Source organism: Oncorhynchus clarkii, chromosome 10, assembly GCF_045791955.1.
Source record: "Oncorhynchus clarkii lewisi isolate Uvic-CL-2024 chromosome 10, UVic_Ocla_1.0, whole genome shotgun sequence".
Taxonomy (NCBI): domain Eukaryota; kingdom Metazoa; phylum Chordata; class Actinopteri; order Salmoniformes; family Salmonidae; genus Oncorhynchus; species Oncorhynchus clarkii.
The window spans coordinates 5342457-5369229 of NC_092156.1; the positions used below are offsets into that span (position 1 = coordinate 5342457).

The 26773-nt window shown below is 42.9% G+C and overlaps 1 protein-coding gene across 2 annotated transcripts; it reads right to left on the reverse strand.

Annotated features, from left to right (window-relative positions):
• Positions 1 to 7255: 7255 nt before the first annotated feature.
• Positions 7256 to 18129, reverse strand: LOC139419396 (uncharacterized). Of its 2 annotated transcripts, XM_071169341.1 has the most exons (4): positions 17923 to 18129; positions 13289 to 13384; positions 13010 to 13114; positions 7256 to 11770 (listed from the first exon to the last, which is right to left on the reverse strand). In XM_071169341.1, the coding sequence occupies exons 3-4, from the start codon at positions 13101 to 13103 to the stop codon at positions 8079 to 8081; spliced, it is 3786 nt and encodes a 1261-aa protein (XP_071025442.1). In that variant the 5' UTR covers positions 13104 to 13114; positions 13289 to 13384; positions 17923 to 18129; the 3' UTR covers positions 7256 to 8078. The 2 variants fall into 2 exon arrangements, with proteins under 2 accessions (XP_071025442.1, XP_071025443.1); XM_071169342.1 differs by lacking the exon at positions 13289 to 13384 and having other exon boundaries at positions 7348 to 11770; positions 17923 to 18042.
• Between the last annotated feature and the right edge of the window lie 8644 nt (positions 18130 to 26773).

The following is a 26773-nucleotide window of genomic DNA, read 5'->3' on the forward strand; positions in this document are numbered from 1 at the left end:
ATCTTCATTTAAACCAGGGTATTTAGTGACCTGTAGTTTGTAAATCCATATCTTCATTTAAACCAGGGTATTTAGTGGCCTGTAGTTTGTAAATCCATATCTTCATTTAAACCAGGGTATTTAGTGGCCTGTAGTTTGTAAATCCATATCTTCATTTAAACCAGGGTATTTAGTGGCCTGTAGTTTGTAAATCCATATCCCCATTTAAACCAGGGTATTTAGTGGCCTGTAGTTTGTAAATCCATATCTTCATTTAAACCAGGGTACTTAGTGGCCTGTAGTTTGTAAATCCATATCTTCATTTAAACCAGGGTACTTAGCGGCCTGTAGTTTGTAAATCCATATCTTCATTTAAACCAGGGTACTTAGCGGCCTGTAGTTTGTAAATCCCAAATCTTTTCCTTTGGTTTAATTGTTTAAGACTTTTCTAATAGAGGCCGGAATATGATCAATACCCATAGCTTGTAGGGAGGCAGGGTTGCCATGGTGTAAGGACTTGTAGTGCCTTGCCATGGGATAGTCTTCATTGCCTACCCGTATGGCGTACTTGTGTTCCACTAAGCGGTCTTGAAGGCGTCTCTTTGTCTGTCCAATGCACTGTGGACATTCCAATCTATAGATGAGAATGAGTGGTTTTACAGTTTTTTTTTTGAATTTTTACCCCTTTTTCTCCCCAATTTCGTGGTATCCAATTGTTTAGTAGCTACTATCTTGTCTCATCGCTACAACTCCCGTACGGGCTCGGGAGAGACAAAGGTTGAAAGCCATGCGTCCTCCGATACACAACCCAACCAAGCCGCACTGCTTCTTAACACAGCGCCATCCAACCCGGAAGCCAGCCGCACCAATGTGTCGGAGGAAACACAGTGCACCTGGCAACCTTGGTTAGCGCGCACTGCGCCCGGCCCGCCGCAGGAGTCGCTGGTGCGCAATGAGACAAGGATTTCCATACCGGCCAAACCCTCCCTAACCCGGACGACGCTAGGCCAATTGTGCGTCGCCCCACGGACCTCCCGGTCGCGGCCGGTTACGACAGAGCCTGGGCGCGAACCCAGAGTCTCTGGTGGCACAGCTGGCGCTGCAGTACAGCACCCTTAACCACTACTGACACATAAACTACTGCAACATAAATACTGGAGGCTGAGACAGGAGGGGTCAGGAGACACTGTGGCCCCATCCGATGATAACCCCGGACAGGGCCAAACAGGAAGGATATAACCCCACCCACTTTGCCAAAGCACAGCCCCCACACCACTAGAGGGATATCTTCAACCACCAACTTACCATCCTTAGACAAGGCCGAGTATAGCCCACAAAGATCTCCGCCACGGCACAACCCAAGGAGGGGCGCCAACCCAGACAGGAAGATCACATCAGTGACTCAACCCACTCAAGTGACGCACCCCTCCTAGGGACAGCATGAAAGAGCACCAGTAAGCCAGAGACTCAGCCCCTGTAATAGGGTTAGAGGCAGAGAATCCCAGTGGAGAGAGGGGAAGCGGCCAGGCAGAGACAGCAAGGGCGGTTTGTTGCTCCAGAGCCTTTCCGTTCACCTTCACACTCCTGGGCCAGACTACACTCAATCATATGACCCACTGAAGAGATTAATCTTCAGTAAAGACTTAAAGGTTGAGACCGAGTATGCGTCTCTCACATGGGTAGGCAGACCATTCCAAAAAATTGAGCTCTATAGGAGAAAGCCCTGCCTCCAGCTGTTTGCTTAGAAATTCTAGGGACAATTAGGAGGCCTACGTGTAGGTATGTACGGCAGGACCAAATCAGAGAGATAGGTAGGAGCAAGCCCATGTAATGCTTTGTAGGTTAGCAGTAAAACCTTGAAATCAGCCCTTGTCTTGACAGGAAGCCAGTGTAGGGAGGCTAGCACTGGAGTAATATGATCAAATTTTTTGGTCCTAGTCAGGATTCTAGCAGCCGTATTTAGCTCTAACTGAGGCCATGATTATTTTCATCATTGTGTCAAGAGATATAGTACTAAAACACTTCAGTGTCTCTCTTGATCCCAGGTCCTGGCAGAGTTGTGCAGACTCAGAACAACTGAGCTTTGAAGGAATACGCAGATTTAAAGAGGAGTCCGTAATTTGCTTTCTAATGATCATGATCTTTTCATCAAAGAAGTTCATGAATTTATTACTGCTTAAGTGAAAGCCATCCTCTCTTGGGGAATGCTGCTTTTTAGTTAGCTTTGTGACAGTATCAAAAAGGAATTTCGGATTGTTCTTATTTTCCTGAATGAATTTGGAAAAATAGGGTGATCGAGCAGCAGTAAGGGCTCTTCGATACTGCACGGTACTGTCTTTCCAAGCTAGTCGGAAGACTTCCAGTTTGGTGTGACGCCATTTCCGTTCCAATTTTCTGGAAGCTTGCTTCAGAGCTCGGGTATTTTCTGTGTACCATGGAGCTAGTTTCTTATGAGAAATGTTTTTAGTTTTTAGGGGTGCAACTGCATCTAGGGTATTGCGCAAGGTTAAATTGAGTTCCTCAGTTAGGTGGTTAACTGATTTTTGTCCTCTGACGTCCTTGGGTAGACAGAGGGAGTCTGGAAGGACATCAAGGAATCTTTGTGTTGTCTGTGAATTTATAGCATGACTTTTGATGTTCCTTGGTTGGGGTCTGAGCAGATTATTTGTTGCAATTGCAAACTTAATAAAATGGTGTTCCGATAGTCCAGGATTATGATGAAAAACATTGAAAGATCCACAACATTTATTCCATGGGACAAAACTAGATCCAGAGTATGACTGTGACAGTGAGTAGGTCCAGAGACATGTTGGACAAAACCCACTGAGTCGATGATGGCTCCGAAAGCCTTTTGGAGTGGGTCTGTGGACTTTTCCATGTGAATATTAAAGTCACCAAAGATTAGAATATTATCCGCTATGACTACAAGGTCCGATAGGAATTCAGGGAACTCAGTGAGGAACGCTGTATATGGCCCAGGAGGCCTGTAAACAGTAGCTATAAAAAGTGATTGAGTAGGCTGCATAGATTTCATGACTAGAAGCTCAAAAGACGAAACATAATTTTTCTTGTGTAAATTTAAATTTGCTATTGTAAATGTTAGCAACACCTCCGCCTTTGCGGGATGCACGGGGGATATGCTCACTAGTGTAGCCAGGAGGTGAGGCCTCATTTAACACAGTAAATTCATCAGGCTTAAGCCATGTTTCAGTCAGGCCAATCACATCAAGATTATGATCCGTGATTAGTTCATTGACTATAATTGCCTTTGATGTAAGGGATCTAACTTTAAGTAGCCCTATTTTGAGATGTGAGGTATCACGATCTCTTTCAATAATGACAGGAATGGAGGAGGTCTTTATCCTAGTGAGATTGCTAATGTTTAGTTTGCCCAACCTAGGTCGAGGCACAGACACGGTCTCAATGGGGATAGCTGAGCTGACTACACTGACTGTGCTAGTGGCAGACTCCACTATGCTGGCAGGCTGGCTAACAGCCTGCTGCCTGGCCTGCACCCTATTTCATTGTGGAGCTAGAGGAGTTAGAGCCCTGTCTATGTTAGTAGATAAGATGAGAGCACCCCTCCAGCTAGGATGGAGTCCGTCACTCCTCAGCAGGGCAGGCTTGGTCCTGTTTGTGGGTGAGTCCCAGAAAGAGGGCCAATTATCTACAAATTCTATCTTTTGGGAGGGGCAGAAAACAGTTTTCAACCAGCGATTGAGTTGTGAGACTCTGCTGTAGAGTTCATCACTCCCCCTAACTGGGAGGGGGCCAGAGACAATTTACTCGATGCCGACACATCTTTCTAGCTGATTTACACGCTGAAGCTATGTTGCGCTTGGTGAGCTCTGGCTGTTTCATCCTAACATCGTTGGTGCCGACGTGGATAACAATATCTCTATACTCTCTACACTCGCCAGTTTTAGCTTTAGCCAGCACCATCTTCAGATTAGCCTTAACGTCGGTAGCCCTGCCCCCCGGTAAACAGTGTATGATCGCTGGATGATTAATTTTAAGTCTAATACTGCGGGTAATGGAGTCGCCAATGACTAGAGTTTTCAATTTGTCAGAGCTAATGGTGGGAAGCTTCGGTGTCTCAGACCCCGTAACGGGAGGAGTAGAGACCAGAAAAGGCTCGGCCTCTGACTCTGACTCGTTGCTGAATGGGGAAAACCGGTTGAAAGTTTCTGTCGGCTGAATGAGCGACACCGGTTGAGCATTCCTATAGCATTCCTACACCATTTCCCTCCAGAAACCGTGAGAAAGTTGTCCGGCTGTGGGGACCGTGTGAGGGGATTTATACTAACGTTACTATCTGTACTTACTGGTGGCACAGACGCTGTTTCATCCTTTCCTACACTGAAATTACCCTTGCCTAACGATTGCGTCTGAAGCTGGGCTTGTAGCACAGCTATCCCTGCCGTAAGGCGATCGTTCTCCTGTATATTATGAGTACAGCGACTGCAATTAGAAGGCATCATGTTAATGTTACTACTTAGCTTTGGCTGTTGGAGGTCCTGATGAACCGTGTCCAGATAAAGCGTCTGGAGTGAAAAAGTTGAATGAAAAAAAGTTGAGGGAATAAACACAAATATAAATGGTAATTAAAAAGTAAAAACCGTAAAGTTGTCAGGTAGCAAAAGTAAGGTTGTATGTAAAACTTCCGACGTCAACTGTATGTTTGTGGGTGTAGATATGGTTGTCCTTGTTTGATAGAGCCATTTGGAATTTTCAGCCGATCTGTGGATTCATTGTCTCACGTCAGAATTAGACTTTCTTCCATGTTTCTCCAATGTCAAATTTCAAAGTTGTTGCAAGTTTAAGTTTAGGCATTAACTCAGAATTTAAGGTTAGGCGTAAGTTAAGGCATGAACTATAAACACTTAAAGGTAAGGAATAAGGTTTGGGATAGGCTTAAAACAAAAATCTCAAAAACAACTTTCAATCATTGGATTTTAATTTGCAACCTTTGGATTCAGAGGCAGATGCTAACACCCATCCGCCATCTGTGTCCACGGTGTCAGAGACCTACTTGAAGGTAACAGCTCTCACTGTACTTTGCTCCGTTCAACTTTCCCTCGATCCTGACTAATCTCCCAGTCCCTGCCGCTAAAAAACATCCCCACAGCATGATGCCGCCACCACCATGCTTCACCGTATGGATAGTGCCAGGTTTCCTCCAGACGTGACGCTTGGAATTCAGGCCAAAGAGTTCAATCTTGATTTCATCTGAGATTCCTTTAGCTGCCTTCTGGCAAATTCCAAGCAGGCTGTCATGTGCCTTTTTTACAGAGAAGTGGCTACCGTCTGGCCACTCTACCATAAAGGCCTGATTGGTGGAGTGCTGCAGAGATGGTTGTCCCCTTGATTCAGACTCCTTGACTTTTTCCACATTTTGTTAGGTTAATTTTAGAATAAGGCTGTAATGTAACAAAATGTGGGGGGTCAAGGGGTCTAAATATTTTCCGAATGCACTGCACTTAAGGGTGTTTGGCCACCACAAGCTGCCAGAACAGCTTCAATGCTCCTTGGCATAGATTCTACTTGTGGACCTAAACCATGCCAGGAAAATGAACCTCATACCATGACATTATTTGTAGCCCTCATTTACTCAAGTGTTTCCTTGAGTATATATACAGCTTGTTGCATTGTGGCCATAGACACATAATCCATAGAAGGGATTTGGAATCTCTTACCCTGGCAATTAGACTGTTAAACTCATAAGTACACTAGCAATGGACGCCAGTCCTGACTTGGGAACGGCCATCTATGGATTGTACACTGAACAAAAATATAATTGCCCCACCTCTGGCCTATTGACCTCTGCCTGCCTTGACCTGTCTATTGCCTGCCCCTATTGGAATTAAGCCATTGTTTATTCGACATGGTCTGCATCTGTGTCTTAACTTCATATCTGAAATCCTTCATATCTGATATCCTTCATATCTGATATCCTTCATATCTGATATCCCGCCAAAATCCAGCAACTTCTCACAGCCTTTGAAAAGGAGTGGAACCACAATCCACATTCCACAGGCCACAGTCAACAGCCTGATCCACTCTATGGGAAGGAGATGTGTCGTGCAGCAAAGGTGCATATCTGTATTCCCAGTCATGTGAAATCCATAGATTAGGGTCTAATGAATTTATTTCCATTGACTGATTTCCTTATATGAACTGTAACTCAATAAAGTCTGAAATTGTTGCATGTTGAGTTTATATTTTTATTCAGTACATTTCTAGGGTTGTTGCAACTGTCTGTTTGCCTTTTGCAGATTTCAAAATACAATCCTGGGAAAAATGTATAGTTTGGAAAGCAAATGTCTACTGCTGAAAAGAGATGACTAATCTGTATGTAGAAACAATAATTTTTTTAAAGAATTCAACTCCCAATTTCTAGCTAACAGCAGCACTGTTTTTCAAAGTCGCTCATCTTGAGATGGACTATTGCCACAGCAAGCACAATGGCCATCACTGTGGGTAGCCTATGGCTTCATCTCCATCATTATGTGAGTCAGTGTGCATTATTCTTTTTAAACAAAGCCCCGGGGGCCTATGATTTCTTAATCCGGCCCTGTTTTCACAGGTTGAACTGGAACCAATAATTATAAAAACACAATAATCAAATAATGATTTAATATTTCCTTTTGACAAAAAACAAAACTAAAATTCAAATCAAATAAACGAGGAACGATTACTATTTTATTATCTTGTCATCCAATAAAAAATATTAATTGGCCCAAAAAATCCACAGACCTCTGTGTCCTCATATGTAGTTAAGGCCATGCTTCCATACGCTATAGTCTATGCTACACAATTTCACACAGTCGACTCTGTCCAATACAACTTTAACTCATTACCTTGACTCGTTCTCTGTCCAATCTAACGTGACCCTGCTGTAAATCAAGCAGACAGATGATCAACACCAATCAGCTGCTAGGGATGTTAGATCTAATATGGACCACGGCACGATGGACTTCATCAGGTTAAAGACCATCAATTCTGGTTTTAAGTATCAGGTTAAGACTATATCAGTTAGACACATTTGATTTTGTAATCCAATACAGTTTGTATTTGTGTGCCCATGAAAACTATATTCACACCGTAACATAAGGAAACACTAAATGTTAAGTAAGCCTAGTTACAGAGCATTTCCAAACTCTCCAAACAAAGAACTGTCAGAGCAACATCCAGGATTCTTACCGGGATCAAGTTCAATGTCTCATTTAACTGATAAATGCTTAATATATGATAGAACAACAAACACGGCCATGAATGCAAGGTAAGAAATGTGATGTTTTATGTCACATGATATTGAACAAATTTGTCAAGACACCAACCATGAAAAAGGGTTAAACAGAGTTGGTTAAATTAACTTGTGAATTTTATTGAATGTTTCTTATATCAAATACTTATCATCAACAGCTGTATCTGTGAGTTGTCCACCGCAGGAAATCCTCACTGGTACTCTAGTTTATAGAATGACCCTTAGGCAATGTCAGAGGTGTTACTGTGTTGTAGCTGTAAAATCAACAAGCGTTTCCCGTCGTTATACTGATCTCATTAGTAGAAATCTCATGAAACCGGTTGACAAGGTTGAACATAGGAATGTGTGTTGTAATACACAGTACACCTCCATTAGGATGATATCAATCCTTATTCTTTCATTTCATGATGTTCAATGTGTCATTATTTCTATATAGTCTACACTTTCTCCTTCTGAACTTCTAACACCAGTAGGATGGGTGTGGCTTTGTGACAATGACCATAAGAACAGCCACTCAGAGAGTTGATGCAGTTACACCTCTCACATTGCCTGAACAAAGACAATGATTTTCTATAGAGTTCTGATTTAATCTAGGACCTCATTTTTGTTCAGTTACCTTGGGGTGGACAACATAAGGCTTTACACAAGGCTAAGAGTTTTAATACAAAGCCAATGAACCACACATCTCAGTTGGCTCTAATCAGTAAACACAAACGTTCCCAACATTGGGAAGCTTAATGTTCAAATGGAGACAACATTTTTTATTTCCAGATAATGTTAGCAGGACAACATTCCATGACTGACTTATGTTGGAACCCCCCTGCCATCCATCCTATTTTTCCTTCAGGAATTTTCGCTCATTTGGGAGTACATCTTCTCCTTTTTTAATCTTATCCAGAATCGTAAACTCTCCCTTCATTTTCTTCAACTCTACGATCCGATCCTCGAAGCCTGGTTTGCGTTCCTTCTCCTCTGTGCGAATGATTATCTCAATATACTCCACAGTGGAGAGAGAGCTTGGCTTCAGGGCAACATCATTAAGTCTCTTGAGACAGTCAGAAGACTTCTTGATCAAATTCATCAGTGCGTCCTTGATCATATGAAACTCATCCTCAAGCTTATCCAGCATCTCCTTGGTTTCCATAGACTTGTCCCACGCCTTCATAAAGTTGTCTTTCATGCCTTGAACAGTCTTTTTCTCAGTCTTTGTTTCATATGTCAACAATACTTTTTCCCTGTCGTGGTCATTGGAAGAGCATTTTCCTGGACATATGGTACAGTTGCCATCATCATCCATCACAGCACAACTTTTGATGTCATCCTCATTTGGGAGGAAGCAGCAGGTGTGACATGTGAAATTGCATATCTTGCAGTTTGTCGCAAAGTCCTGGGATAATTTGCTTCTCTTCACCTGCTGCACATTTATCTCGATCTCAAAATGTTGGTTCTTTTTCATGTTCTCGCCCTCGTTCTCCAGACACTGTTTGAAGCTTTTGATCACACTTAGCTTTGACAGACCTGCTGTGATCTGAGGGGTCAGACGTGTCATGGTCTTCTCCAGAAGCTCACGTTCTTCCAGAACTTTCTTTGTCAGGGTCAGATCTTTACTCTCAATGCTTTCCAGTGCTTGGAAAAATTTCTTCATCTCCTTGAAAGTTGACCTCCATTGCTCTGGACACTGGGCCTTATGATCATCATCAGAATCATCCTCTTCAGAGCTGCTCTCCGCCTCCTTTGATAACAGAAATGAACTGTTGAACTTGAAATGGGTTGGTAGCCCCTTCTTGTCTTTCTTACAGGGCAGATTTATAGCGTTGATGGCCTCTAGCACCGGTATGTGCTTCCCATCAACAAATGTCACAAGCATCAGGATGTTTTCAGCAACATCCTTTCCAAAGATGGACAGGATGGAATCAAAGATGTATCTCTGTGAAGGACTGAGACGAACAAGTGGTGCCTGCACTACAAAGCAGACAGCATCAATGTGATCAATCCCTAAAGGGTTACACAAGAAATCCTTCAACATCTGGATGAGCAATTTATCATGAGCCATTCCTCTGGTGTCTCCGAACCCTGGTGTGTCAATGACAGTCAGAGAATAAGGAATCTGAAAGCCTGGCTGGTTGTAGAGCTCGTATGATGTCACAACCACAGTCTGGCTCTCAGCCTGGGACCTGTTGGTCACCTCATGGATGAGCTTAAAGCGGTAACAGTCTTCCCACTTTACCCCGAGGATGTAATTTATCATGGCATTGACCAGAGTTGTTTTTCCTGCACCTGTGGCCCCCAGAAGCAATATCACCTTGTTATTCCCTTGCTCAACTTTCCTCCCAAATGTGTACTGGTCAAAACTGTCACTTACACACAACTTCTGTTCCAGATTCAGCCAGTGGATTGAGGGTTTGCCCTTTTCCAACATCTGGGATTTTGTGAGGAATTCCTGACTTTTTGCTCCGGTTGATTTGCTTGTCTTCGGTTGGGCATCAGAGACCATAAGGGTAGTCAGCACAGTCTCAGGACTGGGTAGACTATTCCCTGCTTTGCCACAGTTAGCAGAGACTCTGATGCTGTATGCAGTGTCAGCCTCTAGTCCTTCCAGTGTACTCTCTCTAGTGGTGGTTTTGATGGTGTGCCACATCTGATTGTCTATAGCCTTTACACTCTTTCTGTATTCTACCACATAACCAATGACTTCAACATCATCTCCCGCCTTGGTAGGAATGTCCCAGTTCACTCTGATACTTCCCGATTCTATCCTCTTCTCTGCGGGTGGTCCAGGGGGGCTACATGGGCGGGTCCTGACGTATTCTGTCCAGTCACTGGAGAGGCTCACACCAGGTCTACACACTGCCTTGCAGCTAAAGCGGTACTTTTTGTATGGGTCCAAACGACTGATGGTGACCTGTGTAGTAGCATCAGATTTGACCTCGGTCCACTCAGAGTCAGCCTGCTCAGCCTGGTACAAAACCTGGTACGACTCCACAGAGGTAACACCAAGGTTGGGAGGGTTAACCTGCAAGTGGACACAGTCATGCTCCAGACTCTTGATGGTGGGAACACCTGGCTTTGATGGCAGCTCAAACTGTGGAGTCAAAAGTGTCCCTCTTTCATAGACATGGATGGAGGAAGCGGTGAGGAATTTGTTTGGAATTGATGCAATACAGAATGCAAGATTTTCTCTGTCTTTGTTAGACTCTTTGAAGTCTAGGAACAGATTTATGGTTTGCCTGGTTAGGGTCGTTACCTCCCCCGAGCGAAACCACTTTTCTGCCGCAGTCTTCCCGGCTGCGTTGGGGTTGTAAGGCATCAGTGAAAAATCACTCTTAGATTCTTCCAGCAAGTAGTTCTCCAGGACTACCAGATACTCTTCTTTCTCCTTCAAAAAGGATAATGCAAAACACACTACATAATCATTAGCTTTATCAAGCACTAATCCATCCAATTCACTGCTTGAGTACACAACTTGTACCTCTTTCATTATGTCAAGGTAAGAGCTGACAACATTCATCTCTCTCTCTCTGTCGTCCAGGTATGTGATCATGAGGTCATTCTGGAATGGAGAACGTTCTTTGCTGTTGAGCATTTTGATCAGCTCTTCCTCCTCCATTCCTCCTCCTCTTATGTTGGGAAGAACCTTGCAGAGACCTTTCTGGAACACCTGCTTGTACTCTGAGCACAAGTCCCTAAACTTGTTGAGCTTGGCTTTGAATTCAGGGAACTTGATAGCCATGTCTTCTTTCATCATGTCCTGGCATTGTACATCAGTATTGTCCAGTCCGTCTAAGAGTCGCTGTGCGCGACGCACCTGGCTAACACTGATCTGCCTGACTAGCTGGGCAGCTGCAGAGTCCAGGTTCTTGAGAGGATAGAGCCAGACAGTCATGGGCACAGCATGTTCTCCGTTCTCCCCTAGCAGACGTGGCAGGCCAGCATACACCTTGATGGCATCTTCAAATGTGACAGGGTTGTTTTCTAGTGCAAAATCACCATGGAAGGTGCAGTTGAATTTATTGGCCTCTCTCTTCTCTTCGTCACTCATCTCCAAATTTCCCTGCCCTTCTATTGATATGAGAGGAATCTTTTTTATTGTAGCCTGCAGGTTTCCCTGGATGTCCTGGTGGTTTTCTCCTGAGGAAACCTCTTGGTCAAAAACGAAGAAGGCCGAGGCTCCGTAGTGCAGGGCAGTCACCACATGGGTTGAAGAGCCCTCTTGGAAGACATTACAGTGTTTCACATTTCCTGCCCCCAGGTGGTCCATGGTCAACTGCTCGAAGCGAGTGGTGGTACGGTACTGCAGAGAAACCCTAGACTGACGCTTTGAGGTCTTTTTGTCATGTAGGAATTCAGCAGACCCCTTCACACTGACTAAGCCACCAAGAAAACTAGCCTCAAGAGATGCAGACACATTCAAAGCTTCTGACTTGGCTTCACTTGAGTCTGAAGAAATGATTTTGAAGTCGGTGTTCGGTTGTGGACGGACGTTGATGTGTTTCTGAAGCTTCTCAGAATCCCAGAGAGTGATACCTGCAGTTTAAAGAGAATGACCAAAGAACATTTATTGTGAAATTTATACTCCAACGTGTACATGTGTGAATATTTCTATATGTAAACATGGTTTCATTCAAATAACTAATTGAAGGTATATATTGAACTCAAAGTAAATATTCTAGGTGTCAACCCATAGTTAGAAAACCTACACCTCCTACCCTCCGAAGTAAACAATGCTCTGTATCACCATTTGAACCAGTCTGGAAAGGGGTTCTATCTGGAGCTTCTTTCAGGTCCAATAGAACCTTTGTTCCAAATAAAGGGTGCTATTTGGAATCAGAAAGAGTTCTATCTAGAATGTTCCCCTACAGGGACAAATGGTGCCACATACAATCATTTTAAAAAAGTGCCATCTTCGCCATTGACAGCATTACTACTATATGAACACTTCAAAAACAACCTGCAAACAATCAGTATTTTGTCCCAAGTGCATCCTCTAGCCTTTCTTACTCTGTGGTAACCATAGAGATGTATCAGAAAGATAATCTCTCTCTGAAATGACCACTTCTGGGACAGTATCATAGAGGACTTTAGTGCCCAAAAGCCTGTTTCAGCATGGGCAGCTCCATTCAGGACTTTCACCATTTGAAGAACTCAACTGGGAGAGACTTCCTTTGGGTTAAAGAAGGATTATACAATTAAATCTGGGTCCCAAGGAGGGCTCAGGCAGAATAAAATTAGTGCCACCTGGTGAGGTTAGCATAGGGCTAGCATATGCCATGTTATCTGATGGGACCAGCTACAATTTAGTGTTCTGTCACGTGCAAGTAAATCAACTATTTTAATTAGCTGAGACGCATTTTGAGCTGGATAAACTGTTTCAATTTAAATGGTTGCTTCTGTTCACAATTATGTCCCCAATGTCTTCAACTGCTATGAATGTATTAGCAGTTAGTAAATAAACTGTGAAGGTGCAGACCACCACCTACTGTGTGGAGTGTCTATAGTCTGAACAGGTATAAAGCCAAGGTTGGTGATTTACTGACATCTGCAGTTATGGAATGTCTGTTCAGGAGTGCAATTCATTGGCTGAGCCCTCCTGCTGATTCTTCCTTAATCCATAAAAACTACTTTAAAATGGTGAAAGCCCTCAATGGTGTTCCCCGTGCTAGAACAGTGTGCCCTCTATCCAACTCAATGGTGGAAACACTGTCAATGAATTTAAGATGATGCATACTGATTACCTCCAAACCAAAGAGGAATAGTTTCCTGTACCTGGAATGAGGACATCTCTACGACAGTCATACAGCATCCCCAGCTGGAAGGGTCGGCCCAGAGCGGCTAGCTCGATGGTCTCCGAGTCAGACATGACTCAGTGTTCTGAAAACATATCAGAACTGTGGTTACTTCAGCAGCCACGGTATTAGAACCTTTCAACAGATCATTTGGCCGTCAAACATAAAATCATAGGTTTTTTTGCTCATTGCCCAGGCAATGCAGCGTGTGTAAAATATCACAGATACAGTAGGTTATGTAAACATTTGAGTCACTCACATCTTTGTCCACCAGTCTTGTTGTCTTTCTGAACAGGAAGAGGACTCTGGAGCCCTAACGATTGGTGCTCTTATTTCTTTGGAAAAAACCCTTGAACTGCAGAAACAAAACATAAAGACACTGTACATGTTGAAGGGTTTCTGGTGGACATAATGCAGTCTTAATTAAAACAATCCACCTTAAGAGTTGACTTAAGTAATGCACCAAACTGAAAAAATAGGAGATATGACAATTGTGAGTAGAAAATACAGAAGTTTCTCTACACTCTGGAATCGTTCTTCAGCAAAACGGCAGACACACCTCTTGTTTTGACATACAGCTTTTTGATGAGGCTGGTAAACCCTCAAATTCTAGAAGGGCTGACAGTCCATGATATTCACAGGATAGTTTGAAACGTATTTGGAAGATATATATGGTTTATGTTCTTGTTGTTTGTAAACTATGAAGAAATAAAACCAAACATTATTGTCTAAATAGAAGATCATAATTTATGCAACTACAAACCACGCTAACATCATGTGGCGTTTCTAGGATTTGAAGACATTGTGACATTGGTGCTTAGCCCAAAGCTAATAGGAGGGGTCCGTGGGCCTTCTCCCCTGCTAATTTTCTTTGAATTTCAACAGCTAAATGCATTAATCTATTTCAGTTAAGATAAAGCCAAGATAAAGCATAGCAGTTCGACACATACAACAACACAGAGTTACACATGGAATGAACAAAACCTACAGTCAATAATACAGTAGAAACAAAAGAAAACATAGTCTATATACAGTGAGTAAAAATTAGGTCAAATAAGGGAGTTAAGGCAATAAATAGGCCATGGTGGCGAAGTAATTACAATATGGCAATTAAACACTGGAATGGTAGATGTGCAAAAGATGGATGTGCAAGTAGAGATACTGTGGTGCAAAAGGAGCAAAATAAATAAATACATTATGGGGATGAGGTAGATAGATGGGCTGTATACAGATGGGCTATGAACAGGTGCAGTGATCTGTGAGCTGCTCTGACAGCTGGTTCTTAAAGCTAGTGAGGGAGATGGGAATCTCCAGCTTCAGTGATTTTTGCAGTTCGTTCCAGTCAGTGGCAGCAGAGAACTGGAAGGAAAGGCGACCAAAGGAGGAATTGGCTTTGGGGGTGACCAGTGAGATATACCTGCTGGAGCGTGTGCTACGAGTGGGTGCTGCTATGGTGACCAGCGACCTGAGATAGGGCGGGGCTTTACCTAGCAGAGACTTGTAGATAACCTGTAGCCAGTGGGTTTGGCGACGAGTATGAAGCGAGGGCCAGCCAACGAGAGCGTACAGGTCGCAGTGTTAGGTAGTATATGGGGCTTTGGTGACAAAACGGATGGCACTGTGATAGACTACATCCAGTTTGCTGAGTAGAGTGTTGGAGGCTATTTTATAGATGACATCACCGAAGTCAAGGATCGGTAGGAGGGTTTTACGAGGGTATGTTTGGCAGCTCTCTCTCCATCTACTCTGTCACTTCCTCTGTGTCTTGTCTGCTGCAAAGTGTCAGAGAAGAGATCGGACAACAAGGCATCAATAGAATCTATTTATTGCAATGCAACAGAGGATTATCAGATATTGACAGGCATTGGTTTTGAAAAAGCATTTGGTAGCAGCCAGGTAAACAAAAACGGCTAAGAGGGTTATTAAACCACTGTGTCATTTGTGTGAACTATCCCTTTAAGCACATCATTTGGGGAAAATAAAACAGGCAGCGCAATTGTGGATATTAAAGATATACAATGATTGTGTGCCTTGTCCAATAGTAAACAAAACCAAAGACTGCAATCAGGGTTATTAAACCACTATGTTTATACACAGAATTTGGGGGAAATAAAACAGGCAGTGCAATTGTGGATGTTAAAAATAAAATAAAACATTTTGTGGATAAATTAAACCGTTTATGCCCATCTCTTAATATTTTATACAGTTTTCTGATCTCCTTTTACAATCTCTTTTTCCAGCTGAATTCTTGTTCTTTCATCTTTTTCTCGCTGTCTATTGTGTTCTATTAATTTTTGTCTTTGCTTCTCATTCTCCTGTCTTCGTTTTTCTTCCATCTTTCGTTCGGTTTCCATTCTCACGCTCTTAATAAGGAGCTGCCTGTAATCCTCTTCTGTCTTTTTCTTTTCCTTCTCCATGTTCTGTTTTTCCTTCTCCATGTTCTGTTTGTCCTCCTCCGCTTTCTGTTTGTCCTCCTCTGCTTTCTGTTTGTCCTCCTCCGCTTTCTGTTTATCAGTTTTGGCTTGATCCCGGTCTCTCTCTGCCTGATCCGCTCGATCTTTTGACCAATCTCCACCCATTCTCTTGTTGATCTTGTAGGTCTCTGACTTTCTTAGAGATGAGATATGAAAATAACCAAAAACAGACAGTGAATGCTTTTGCTCTCAAAGCAGCAATTTTGTACTGTATATTTGGTACTGTTTCCTGAAGAAAGTGTTCCAGCTTCGACTACATTTTGTTTTGATAAACGTGGGTTCTTAGACTCAGTAGAAGATATTAAGTATTTGTGATCCACCAGCATGACTAAACAGTATGGTCAAACAAGGCTAACTTTGTTTCCTTAATACCGTGAGACGATATAACTGCCACCAGCCTCTGTGTTTCTAATCTAGAAACGCTGTAAATAAACATTTGTAAATAATTTGTTCTTAATTGACTTCCCTAGTTAAATAAAAGTTTAAAATAAAAAATATTGTTTGTAAAAATCTATTTTCTCATCTGGCCATTCAAGTGAAATGGTGCTGTGAGTATAAAGTAACAGTCTTCCACTGAGACGCTTTCCAAGTTGGTGAAGGTGAACATTCGACAATTTGCTTTTGAAGTGCCAATAATTCATATGATAGACAATCAAATTCTCTCCTTGAGCGTTTTCGCGTTCGAGGACACCCCGATAGTTGGCTGATAAAGATCCAAAACGAGTTAAAAGCTTGAACAGAAGCCAGTTAATTAATAAATCTCAACAAAAACAGAAGAAACTGTAGCTACTTTGAAGAAACAAATATAAAATAGATTTGTATTTGTTTAACATTTTTTTGGTTACTACAGTACATGATTCCATAGATTTGATGTCTTCACTATTATTCTACATTGTTGAAAATAGTACAAACAAAGATAAACCCTGGAATTAGTAGGTTAGTCCAAACTTTTGACTGGTACTGATTCAGTGCCAGTCAAAAGTTTGGACTAACCTACTAATTCCAGGGTTTATCTTTATTTGTACTATTTTCTACAATATAGAATAATAGTATGTGTGTGTTCTTGTAATAAGATTTATTTTGGCAGAACATCTCGCGCCTTGAAAGTACGTATTGAAGAACATAAATCAACGATTAGACGACGATATAGACAACTCGCCAGTTGAGAGACACTTTATAGAACATAAACATTATATTGATGAATTGCGTTGCGTCGGGATCGAAAAGGTTAATCCACCTATAGGTGGTGACCATGACAACAAATGACTCCAAAGATAAGCCATGTGGATATATACATTAAATTCTCCACACGGTGTAAAAGAAGCATTAGACTTCACCTCCTTCCTATGAGCCACATTTAGACTGTTAAACAAGACTGAACAAGAACACCGTCCATATCAGATTTTACATAACGTTGATGAGTTCGCTCCAAATATTTATGAACGGCTTTGCCTGATGTCCTTTGTGAATTGATACGGTGTATTTAGGTGAGCGGACATCTGGGGTGGCATATTTGAGTTGTCCTTCGTGCCCGCTCCCACTCCCATACCCTATAACTCTGTTTTTCTTTGTGACTAATTTGTATACAGGTAGAGCAGAAAATACATCACTGATGTGTCAACCCTGAACAGAACCACCTGCTGCTCATCTTGTTCTTTAAAATTGCTGTTTTGAATTCAAATAAAGTTGTACCTAAACTGAAGGCTGTTTAGCTGAAACGTCTGTGTACGTTATCCCCGATGCAGTGAGAATAATAAAAATATCGAAAATGAAGTAAGCGTTACGCGACAACTTTGAGTGCGAATCAATTTGTTTGAAAAGCTACAGTCTGGGATTGGTACATACATTTTAGGACATTTAAATTGACACAGAATAACCATACATTTTTGAAGAATATAACTTAAATACGTTATGAGCTTAGTACAATCATATTACCCCATTATAACCCCACATAAACGCTGATTTTACTCCATTTTTTGTAAATGTAAAGAATCAATGTATAGATTAAAAGCATGGTTAAAACTATTATGTCGGTCTTGGCATCTAGAGCACTGTCAATTTGACAGGGTTTACATTCCCCTGGCCCCATCGCTCAGTTGTATACCACAATAAGTGGAGAAAGGCACAATTTGTTGATCATTTCTCAAAGATCAATTCAAGCTAGAATCTACATTTGGTGAAACAACGCAGCGATAAAAAAAAAACAGAGTAGCATCCGGCAGTGTTTTTTTTTGTTGCAATGGTGTCCGATTGAGAAAAAAAACAACGTATTTGTTTAAAGTAATTTCTTCGTTGTTGTAATATCCCAAACGGACGTGCCAGTTTCACCAACTACAGATTGTAACTTTAATGATTTCCCGTAAAGGTTTTGCTAAGCAACCATTTAAGCCTACGGTTGAAATCTGGTTTAGTAGCCTACCTTAAATCAACGAAGTTTGCCGATGGATGTCAACCAAACAAAAATCACAAGTAGATGTTCAGAATAGAAGCCAATGATGCAACATACACCAGCAAGTATGAGATGAATCTCTACCAAGATGTAGACTGGCGTCTGACACCCTCTTTTATAGACCAAATCACAGAGTTTCTAAACCAAGAGGCGCAGCATCGCAAGATTTCCAGGAACACTTGTGAAATAGACTAAAAAGGACATGCCGGGGTTTGGGCCTTGAGAAGTCAATGAGAGTGAAATGTCTTCCTTAGTTATTAATTTTTCCGAAATCAAAAGGCACAACCTAGATTCGAGTCAATTTCTTAAGTAGTTGAACATGTTACTACGCCAACCTCGTGAAAGTGATAAACTGACACGTTTTAATTTTCGTCAAAAACAAGTTTATATCGAAAGACTGCCTTTGATTTGACGGGACGGCAAGAGACGACAGTTAGACCCGATGACTTGTTTCTACGCCTGAGCGTCACTAGCCAACGTCAACATGACATCCCCTACAAGTGTAGTCGGGATTTCTGTTGCAGAGAAGCAGTTTTAGCTGATCTTCATACTGTACTGTCTTTGACCAAATCTCTTTTTATTGTAAAACACGTGAGCACCCCACATCTAAACTCTTCTAGTAAATCATATAATGAGTAAAGGTCAGCTTCTGTGGTAACATTGGAGTAACATTGGAGACAGAGTTTATCCTCTACTCTTGAAGTACTCCCTCATGTGCAATTTAACAGTCAGCCTATGGTCTCATGAGTCTTCTCAGGTACCCCCTGTGGAAAGGCCAAGTACCCCCAGACGTCCTAGTACCCCTGGGTAGGAACCACGGCTCTAGTGGATACAGACTGCTACAGTAGCCTACTGGTGGTCATGGAGTTGATCTGATTATTTCTGCTTTGTATGCTACTTTGAGTACAGTACAACTCCAGTACAATGCCCATGCACTGATGGGTGAAGGTGAATATAAACTTTATTACATTGTCCTTACTGCAGAGTAAATTGATTGTTATTCTGTACCTACATGAATAACAATGTAATCATTGGCAAACCTTGAATAATGGCCCTAGACCTTCAGTTGGGAAATACATTCCAATAGGACCTACATCATATCAAATTCTTACATCATGAAAATAACAGAAACAGAGCATGACTTAAAGGGGAATGGAAACACTTTAGTCAGTAAATATAAGAGATGTATTCAATCCACTAATCTAAACATGTATTTAACATAAAAACATCTCTATATTTAGTATTTTGATCGTCAACAAGATTTATTTGAGCTACGGTCAGCGCCATTTAAATTGGCATAGTAACAACTGACGCCAGGGAGTCACTGGCAGGAATCAGCTAATTGTCTGTGGTATTGAGTTGTCGCACGGAGAGTGAATTGAAGAGAGTGAGGTTAGGTGACGACAACGAAGATGACAACAATTAGTAATTCAAACTAACTGTATAGCGCCAAGCTGTACGAATCAGCTCCCCCCCCCAAAAAATGCTCAGTAAGCTGCAATCAGCTACCTAAGGACCCACACATTTTGGAAAAGTGGCCCCATGTCCTGAAGAGAAAGGACGTACCAGCTAGAGACACTGCTACCTAACGGTGTTCCGTACATCACAGTGCTCCATACACTTGACCTTATTTTAGCCCCCCAAAATGAAATGCTACCAAGTCAACTGTAATGTTAAAAAAAACACAATTTCTCCACTTTCCAGCAAAGTCAACAACGCTGCCCGTCTCTGCATGATTTTTTATTTTATTTTTTATTTTTTTACCTTTATTTAACTAGGCAAGTCAGTTAAGAACAAATTCTTATTTACAATGACGGCCTAGGAACAGTGGGTTAACTGCCTGTTCAGGGGCAGATAGCTTGGACAGTTCATGTTTGAATTACTAATTGTTGTCATCTTCATTGTCGTCACCTGACCTAACATCTCTTCGATTCACTCTCCCAGTGACAACTCAGCTCGGGGGTTTGAACTTGCAACCTTCCGGTTACTAGTCCAACACTAACCACTAGGCTACCCTGCCGCCGATTAAAGGAGGTAATGGAGCTTCTCCGGGTCTTTTAAAAATGCCGGAGGGGAAAGCGAAGGCTACTGAGCGATAGTGGAAGGGGAAGATATGGCGTGTGGGGAAACTGCTTTTTTCACCCGATTTGTCCAACTTATCACCTGTAAAATGTCAATAAAACACTATAAAGAGTTTATTTAATGTCTCAATACATACTGTACCTATTAGAAAGTTTGTGTTGAATTTGAAGAGAGTTTTTGGGTCGACACTCACATTTGTGAGTCCATTTCCTTGGAACTGCCTTAATTAATCATGTTGCATGAAACTCCCCCAAAATAACTGATTTCCTTTTATTTAGACAGGAAATGTCTGGAAAGGGAAAGGCCCAACAAGAGCCCAAGAAACGACACTGCCTCACCCCCCATCTTCAATCTGTACGGTCGTTGACCATATCTCTCTTTCTTGTAAAGCATGTGACCACCCCATCCCCACACTCTTCTTATAAATCACATGAGTAAATGGAAGCCTATGTGGCTGTTAAACAGTAACATTGGAGACAGAGTTTATCCTCGAGCTCAGTGGTTCCCAAACCGATGTTTGCTCTGCCCAGAGTAGTACTGAAGTACTCCCTCGTGTGCAGTTTAACAGTCAGCCTATGGTCTCATGAGTCTTCTCAGGTACCCCCTGTGGAAAGGCCAAGTATCCCCAGATGTCCTTGTACCCCTGGGTAGGAACCACGGCTCTAGTGGATACAGACTGCTACAGTAGCTTACTGGTGGTCATTGAGTAGATCAGATTAATTGTATTTCTGCTTTGTATGCTACTTTGAGTACAGTACAACTCCAGTACAATGCCCATGCACTGATGGGTGAAGGTGAATATAAACTTTATTACATTGTCCTTACTGCATAGTGAGTTTTGATTGACATTCATGTAGGTACAGAATAACAACTGTGAATAATGGACCGAGGCCTTCAGTTGGGGGAAATCAATTCCAATAAGGCCTGCCTCATCAAATTCTAACATCATGAAAAATAACAGAAACAGAGCATGACTTAAAGGGGAATGGAAACACTTTAGGAAGTAAGTATAATATATGTATTCAATCCACTAATCTAAACATATATTTAACATAAAAACATCTCTATATTTAGTATTTTGATCCAACTGGTGACCTGATGGCTCCCAGAGTGATTCTCGCGTAAAATACAGAGGTAGCCATTATTCCTACTGAAAAACCAATGGATATATTATCGAATAGATACTTCAAAAACACCTTGAGGATTGATTATAAACAACGTTTGCCATGTTTGTGTCGATATTATGGAGCTAATTTGATATTATTTTTGGAAAAAAGGAACATTGGCTATCTAACTGGGAGTCTCGTGAGTGAAAACATCCGAAGCTCATCAAAGGTAAACTATTTAATTTGATTGCTTTTCTGATTTCCGTGACCAAGTTACCTGCTGCTAGCTGGACAAAATGCTATGCTAGGCTATCGATAAACTTACAACAAATGCTTGTCTAGCTTTGGCTGTAAAGCATATTTTGAAAATCTGAGATGACAGGGTGATTAACAAAAGGCTAAGCTGTGTCTCAATATATTTCACTTGTGATTTTTATGAATAGGAATATTTTCTAGGAATATTTATGTCCGTTGCGTTATGCTAATTAGTGTCAGTCGATGATTACGCTCCCTCACGCGAGATGGGGAGTCACTAGAGGTTAAAGGGGAATGGAAACACTTTAGGAAGTAAATATAAGAGATGTATCCAATACACTAATCTAAACATGGATTTAACATAAAAACATCTCTATATTTAGTATTTTGATCGTCAACTAGGTTTATTTGAGCTTTGGTCAGCTCCGATTTTAATTGCCATAGTAACTACTGACTCCAGTGCATCTGTCATGTCTACTCCCGCTCCTCCCCTCCCGCATTCGACGTCCTCTAGTCAGGATCGAGGGAAAGATGAACTGAGCAAAGTACAGAAAGATCCTTGATGAAAACCTGCTCCAGAGTGCTCAGGACCTCAGACTGGGGCGAAGGTTCACCTCCCAACAAGACAACACCCCTTAGCACACAGCCAAGACAACGCAGGACTGGCTTCGGGGCTAGTCTCTGAATGTCCTGGAGGGGTCCAGCCAGAGCCCGGACTTGAACCCGATTGAACGGCTCTGGAGAGACCTAAAAATAGCTGTACAGCGACACTCCCCATCGAACTTGATAGAGCTTGAGAGTGATCTGCAGAGAAGAATGGGAGAAACTCCCCAAATACAGTTGTGCCAAGCTTGTAGCATCAGACCCAAGAAGACCTAAGGCTATAATCGCTGCAAAAGTTGCTTCAACAAAGTACTGAGTAAAGGGTCTGAATACTTATGTAAATGTTTTATTTCAGTTTATTTATATAAATTAGTGTCTAAAAACCTGTTTTTGCTGTGTTATTATGGGGTATTGCCAGCCTGCCTTTTTCTCCTACTTTTTTCATTGCTTCTATTTATTTTTCCCTTAATCCTAAAAATGTTTTTCCACCATTCCTCAAGGGGAACCCACCCTGAGCCTTTATTCTTCCACCATTCCTCATGGGGAACCCACCCTGAGCCTTTATTCTTCCACCATTCCTCATGGGGAACCTATCCTGAGCCTTTATTCTTCCACCATTCCTCATGGGGAACCCACCCTGAGCCTTTATTCTTCCACCATTCCTCATGGGGAACCTATCCTGAGCCTTTATTCTTCCACCATTCCTCAAGGGGAACCCACCCTGAGCCTTTATTCTTCCACCATTCTGCATGGGGAACCCATCCTGAGCCTTTATTCTTCCACCATTCCTCATGGGGAACCCACCCTGAGCCTTTATTCTTCCACCATTCCTCAAGGGGAACCCACCCTGAGCCTTTATTCTTCCACCATTCCTCAAGGGGAACCCACCCTGAGCCTTTATCTAAAATCAAATCAATTTATATAGCCCTTCGTACATCAGCTGATATCTCAAAGTGCTGTACAGAAACCCAGCCTAAAACCCCAAACAGCAAGCAATGCAGGTGTAGAAGCACGGTGGCTAGGAAAAACTCCCTAGAAAGGCCAAAACCTAGGAAGAAACCTAGAGAGGAACCAGGCTATGTGGGTGGCCAGTCCTCTTCTGGCTGTGCCGGGTGGAGATTATAATAGAACATGGCCAAGATGTTCAAATGTTCATAAATGACCAGCATGGTCGAATAATAATAAGGCAGAACAGTTGAAACTGGAGCAGCAGCCCGGCCAGGTGGACTGGGGACAGCAAGGAGTCATCATGCCAGGTAGTCCTGGGGCATGGTCCTAGGGCTCAGGTCCTCCGAGAGAGAGAAAGAAAGAGAGAAAGAGAGAATTAGAGAGAGCACACTTAAATTCACAGGACACCGAACAGGACAGGAGAAGTACTCCAGACACCATAGTACCCTCCAAGCTCGTCATCAAGCTCGAGACCCTGGGTCTCGACCCCGCCCTGTGCAACTGGGTACTGGACTTCCTGACGGGCCGCCCCCAGGTGGTGAGGGTAGGCAACAACATCTCCTCCCCGCTGATCCTCAACACTGGGGCCCCATAAGGGTGCGTTCTGAGCCCTCTCCTGTACTCCCTGTTCACCCACGACTGCGTGGCCACGCACGCCTCCAACTCAATCATCAAGTTTGCGGACGACACAACAGTGGTAGGCTTGATTACCAACAACGACGAGACGGCCTACAGGGAGGAGGTGAGGGCCCTCGGAGTGTGGTGTCAGGAAAATAACCTCACACTCAACGTCAACAAAACTAAGGAGATGATTGTGGACTTCAGGAAACAGCAGAGGGAACACCCCCCTATCCACATCGATGGAACAGTAGTGGAGAGGGTAGCAAGTTTTAAGTTCCTCGGCATACACATCACAGACAAACTGAATTGGTCCACTCACACAGACAGCATTGTGAAGAAGGCGCAGCAGCGCCTCTTCAACCTCAGGAGGCTGAAGAAATTCGGCTTGTCACCAAAAGCACTCACAAACTTCTACAGATGCACAATCGAGAGCATCCTGGCGGGCTGTATCACCGCCTGGTACGGCAACTGCTCAGCCCTCAACCGTAAGGCTCTCCAGAGGGTGGTGAGGTCTGCACAACGCATCACCGGGGGCAAACTACCTGCCCTCCAGGACACCTACACCACCCGATGTCACAGGAAGGCCATAAAGATCATCAAGGACATCAACCACCCGAGCCACTGCCTGTTCACCCCGCTATCATCCAGAAGGCGAGGTCAGTACAGGTGCATCAAAGCTGGGACCGAGAGACTGAAAAACAGCTTCTATCTCAAGGCCATCAGACTGTTAAACAGCCACCACTAACATTGAGTGACTGCTGCCAACACACTGACACTGACTCAACTCCAGCCACTTTAATAATGGGAATTGATGGGAAATGATGTAAATATATCACTAGCCACTTTAAACAATGCTACCTTATATAATGTTACTTACCCTACATTATTCATCTCATATGCATACGTATATACTGTACTCTATATCATCGACTGTATCCTTATGTAATACATGTATCACTAGCCACTTTAAACTATGCCACTTTGTTTACATACTCATCTCATTTGTACATACTGTACTCGATACCATCTACTGTATCTTGCCTATGCTGCTCTGTACCATCACTCATTCATATATCCTTATGTACATATTCTTTATCCCCTTACACTGTGTACAAGACAGTAGTTTTGGAATTGTTAGTTAGATTACTTGTTGGTTATTACTGCATTGTCGGAACTAGAAGCACAAGCATTTCGCTACACTCGCATTAACATCTGCTAACCATGTGTATGTGACAAATAAAATTTGATTTGATTTGATTTGATTTGAGATATAACAAACTGACCCTAGCCCCCCGACACATAAACTACTGCAGCATAAATACTGGAGGCTGAGACAGGAGGGGTCAGGAGACACTGTGGCCCCATCCGAGGACACCCCCGGACAGAGCCAAACAGGAAGGATATAACCCCACCCACTTTGCCAAAGCACAGCCCCCACACCACTAGAGGGATATCTTCAACCACCAACTTACCATCCTGAGACAAGGCTGAGTATAGCCCACAAAGATCTCCGCCACGGCACAACCCAAGGGGGGGCGCCAACCCAGACAGGATGACCACATCAGTGAATCAACCCACTCAGGTGATGCACCCCTTCCAGGGACGGTATTAGAGAGCCCCGGTAAGCCAGTGACTCAGCCCCTGTAATAGGGTTAGAGGCAGAGAATCCCAGTGGAAAGAGGGGAAGCGGCCAGGCAGAGACAGCAAGGGCGGTTCGTTGCTCCAGAGCCTTTCCGTTCACCTTCCCACTCCTGGGCCAGACTACACTCAATCATATGACCCACTGAAGAGATGAGTCTTCAGTAAAGACTTAAAGGTTGAGACCGAGTTTGCGTCTCTGACATAGGTAGGCAGACCATTCCATAAAAATGGAGCTCTATAGGAGAAAGCCCTGCCTCCAGCTGTTTGCTTAGAAATTCTAGGGACAATTAGGAGGCCTGCGTCTTGTGACCGTAGCGTACGTGTAGGTATGTACGGCAGGACCAAATCAGAGAGATAGGTAGGAGCAAGCCCATGTAATGCTTTGTAGGTTAGCAGTAAAACCTTGAAATCAGCCCTTGCTTTGACAGGAAGCCAGTGTAGGGAGGCTAGCACTGGAGTAATATGATCAATTTTTTTGGTTCTAGTCAGGATTCTATCTAGCAGCTGTATTTAGCACTAACTGAAGTTTATTTAGGGCTTTATCCGGGTAGCCGGAAAGTAGAGCATTGCAGTAGTCTAACCTAGAAGTGACAAAAGCATGGATTAATTTTTCTGCATCATTTTTGGACAGAAAGTTTCTGATTTTTGCAATGTTACATAGATGGGAAAAAGCTGTCCTTGAAATGGTCTTGATATGTTCTTGAAAAGAGAGATCAGGGTCCAGAGTTACGCCGGGGTCCTTCACAGTTTTATTTGAGACGATTGTACAACCATTAAGATGAATTGTCAGATTCAACAGAAGATCTCTTTGTTTCTTGGGACTTAGGAACCAGCATCTCTGTTTTGTCCGAGTTTAAAAGTAGAAAGTTTGCAGCCATCCACTTCCTTGTGTCTGAAACACATGCTTCTAGCGAGGGCAATTTTGGGGCTTCACCATGTTTCATTGAAATGTACAGCTGTGTGTATGCACAAAAAATGCACAAAAAGGTTTATCGATCACAGAGAAATGGGGAGTGCAGAAACGGGGTAGCTCAGATGAGTTGCAAAAACCAGGAGTGTAGAGTGAGGTTGGAGTTGGCTGAGTAGAACAGGGGAACAGGTCCTGAAGGGAATCCAAGGTAATTGTGGTGATATCCAGAGGAAGGTGGTTGGTGGTGAGATGTGGAACAGGAGACAGAGACAGAGCGGTAACTGCAAGGAGAGGACAAAAATGGTGTAAGGCAGGAAAACGAGCAAAGCAGAGCAGCAGAATCTTAAGAATAGACAAAAGGCTAGAGTGATAACTGACTGAGCAGAGATTACGATCTGGCAGAGTGGAGGTGGCAGGGATGAGTAAATGTAGAGGTCTTGAGGTCTTTATGGGACGATTTGCAGCTGGTAGGAATCTGCTCTCACTCCAGCACACCTGTCTCCAACCACACAATCACACCAAGAGAGAGAGAGTGTGTGTATACAGGGGGAGAACTGAAGGTTAGGACGACACCGGATGAACACCAGAGGGCGTAGTGGGCGCAGATGTGACACCACCATTCCTCATGGGGAACCCACCCTGGGGGCTGCGGTGG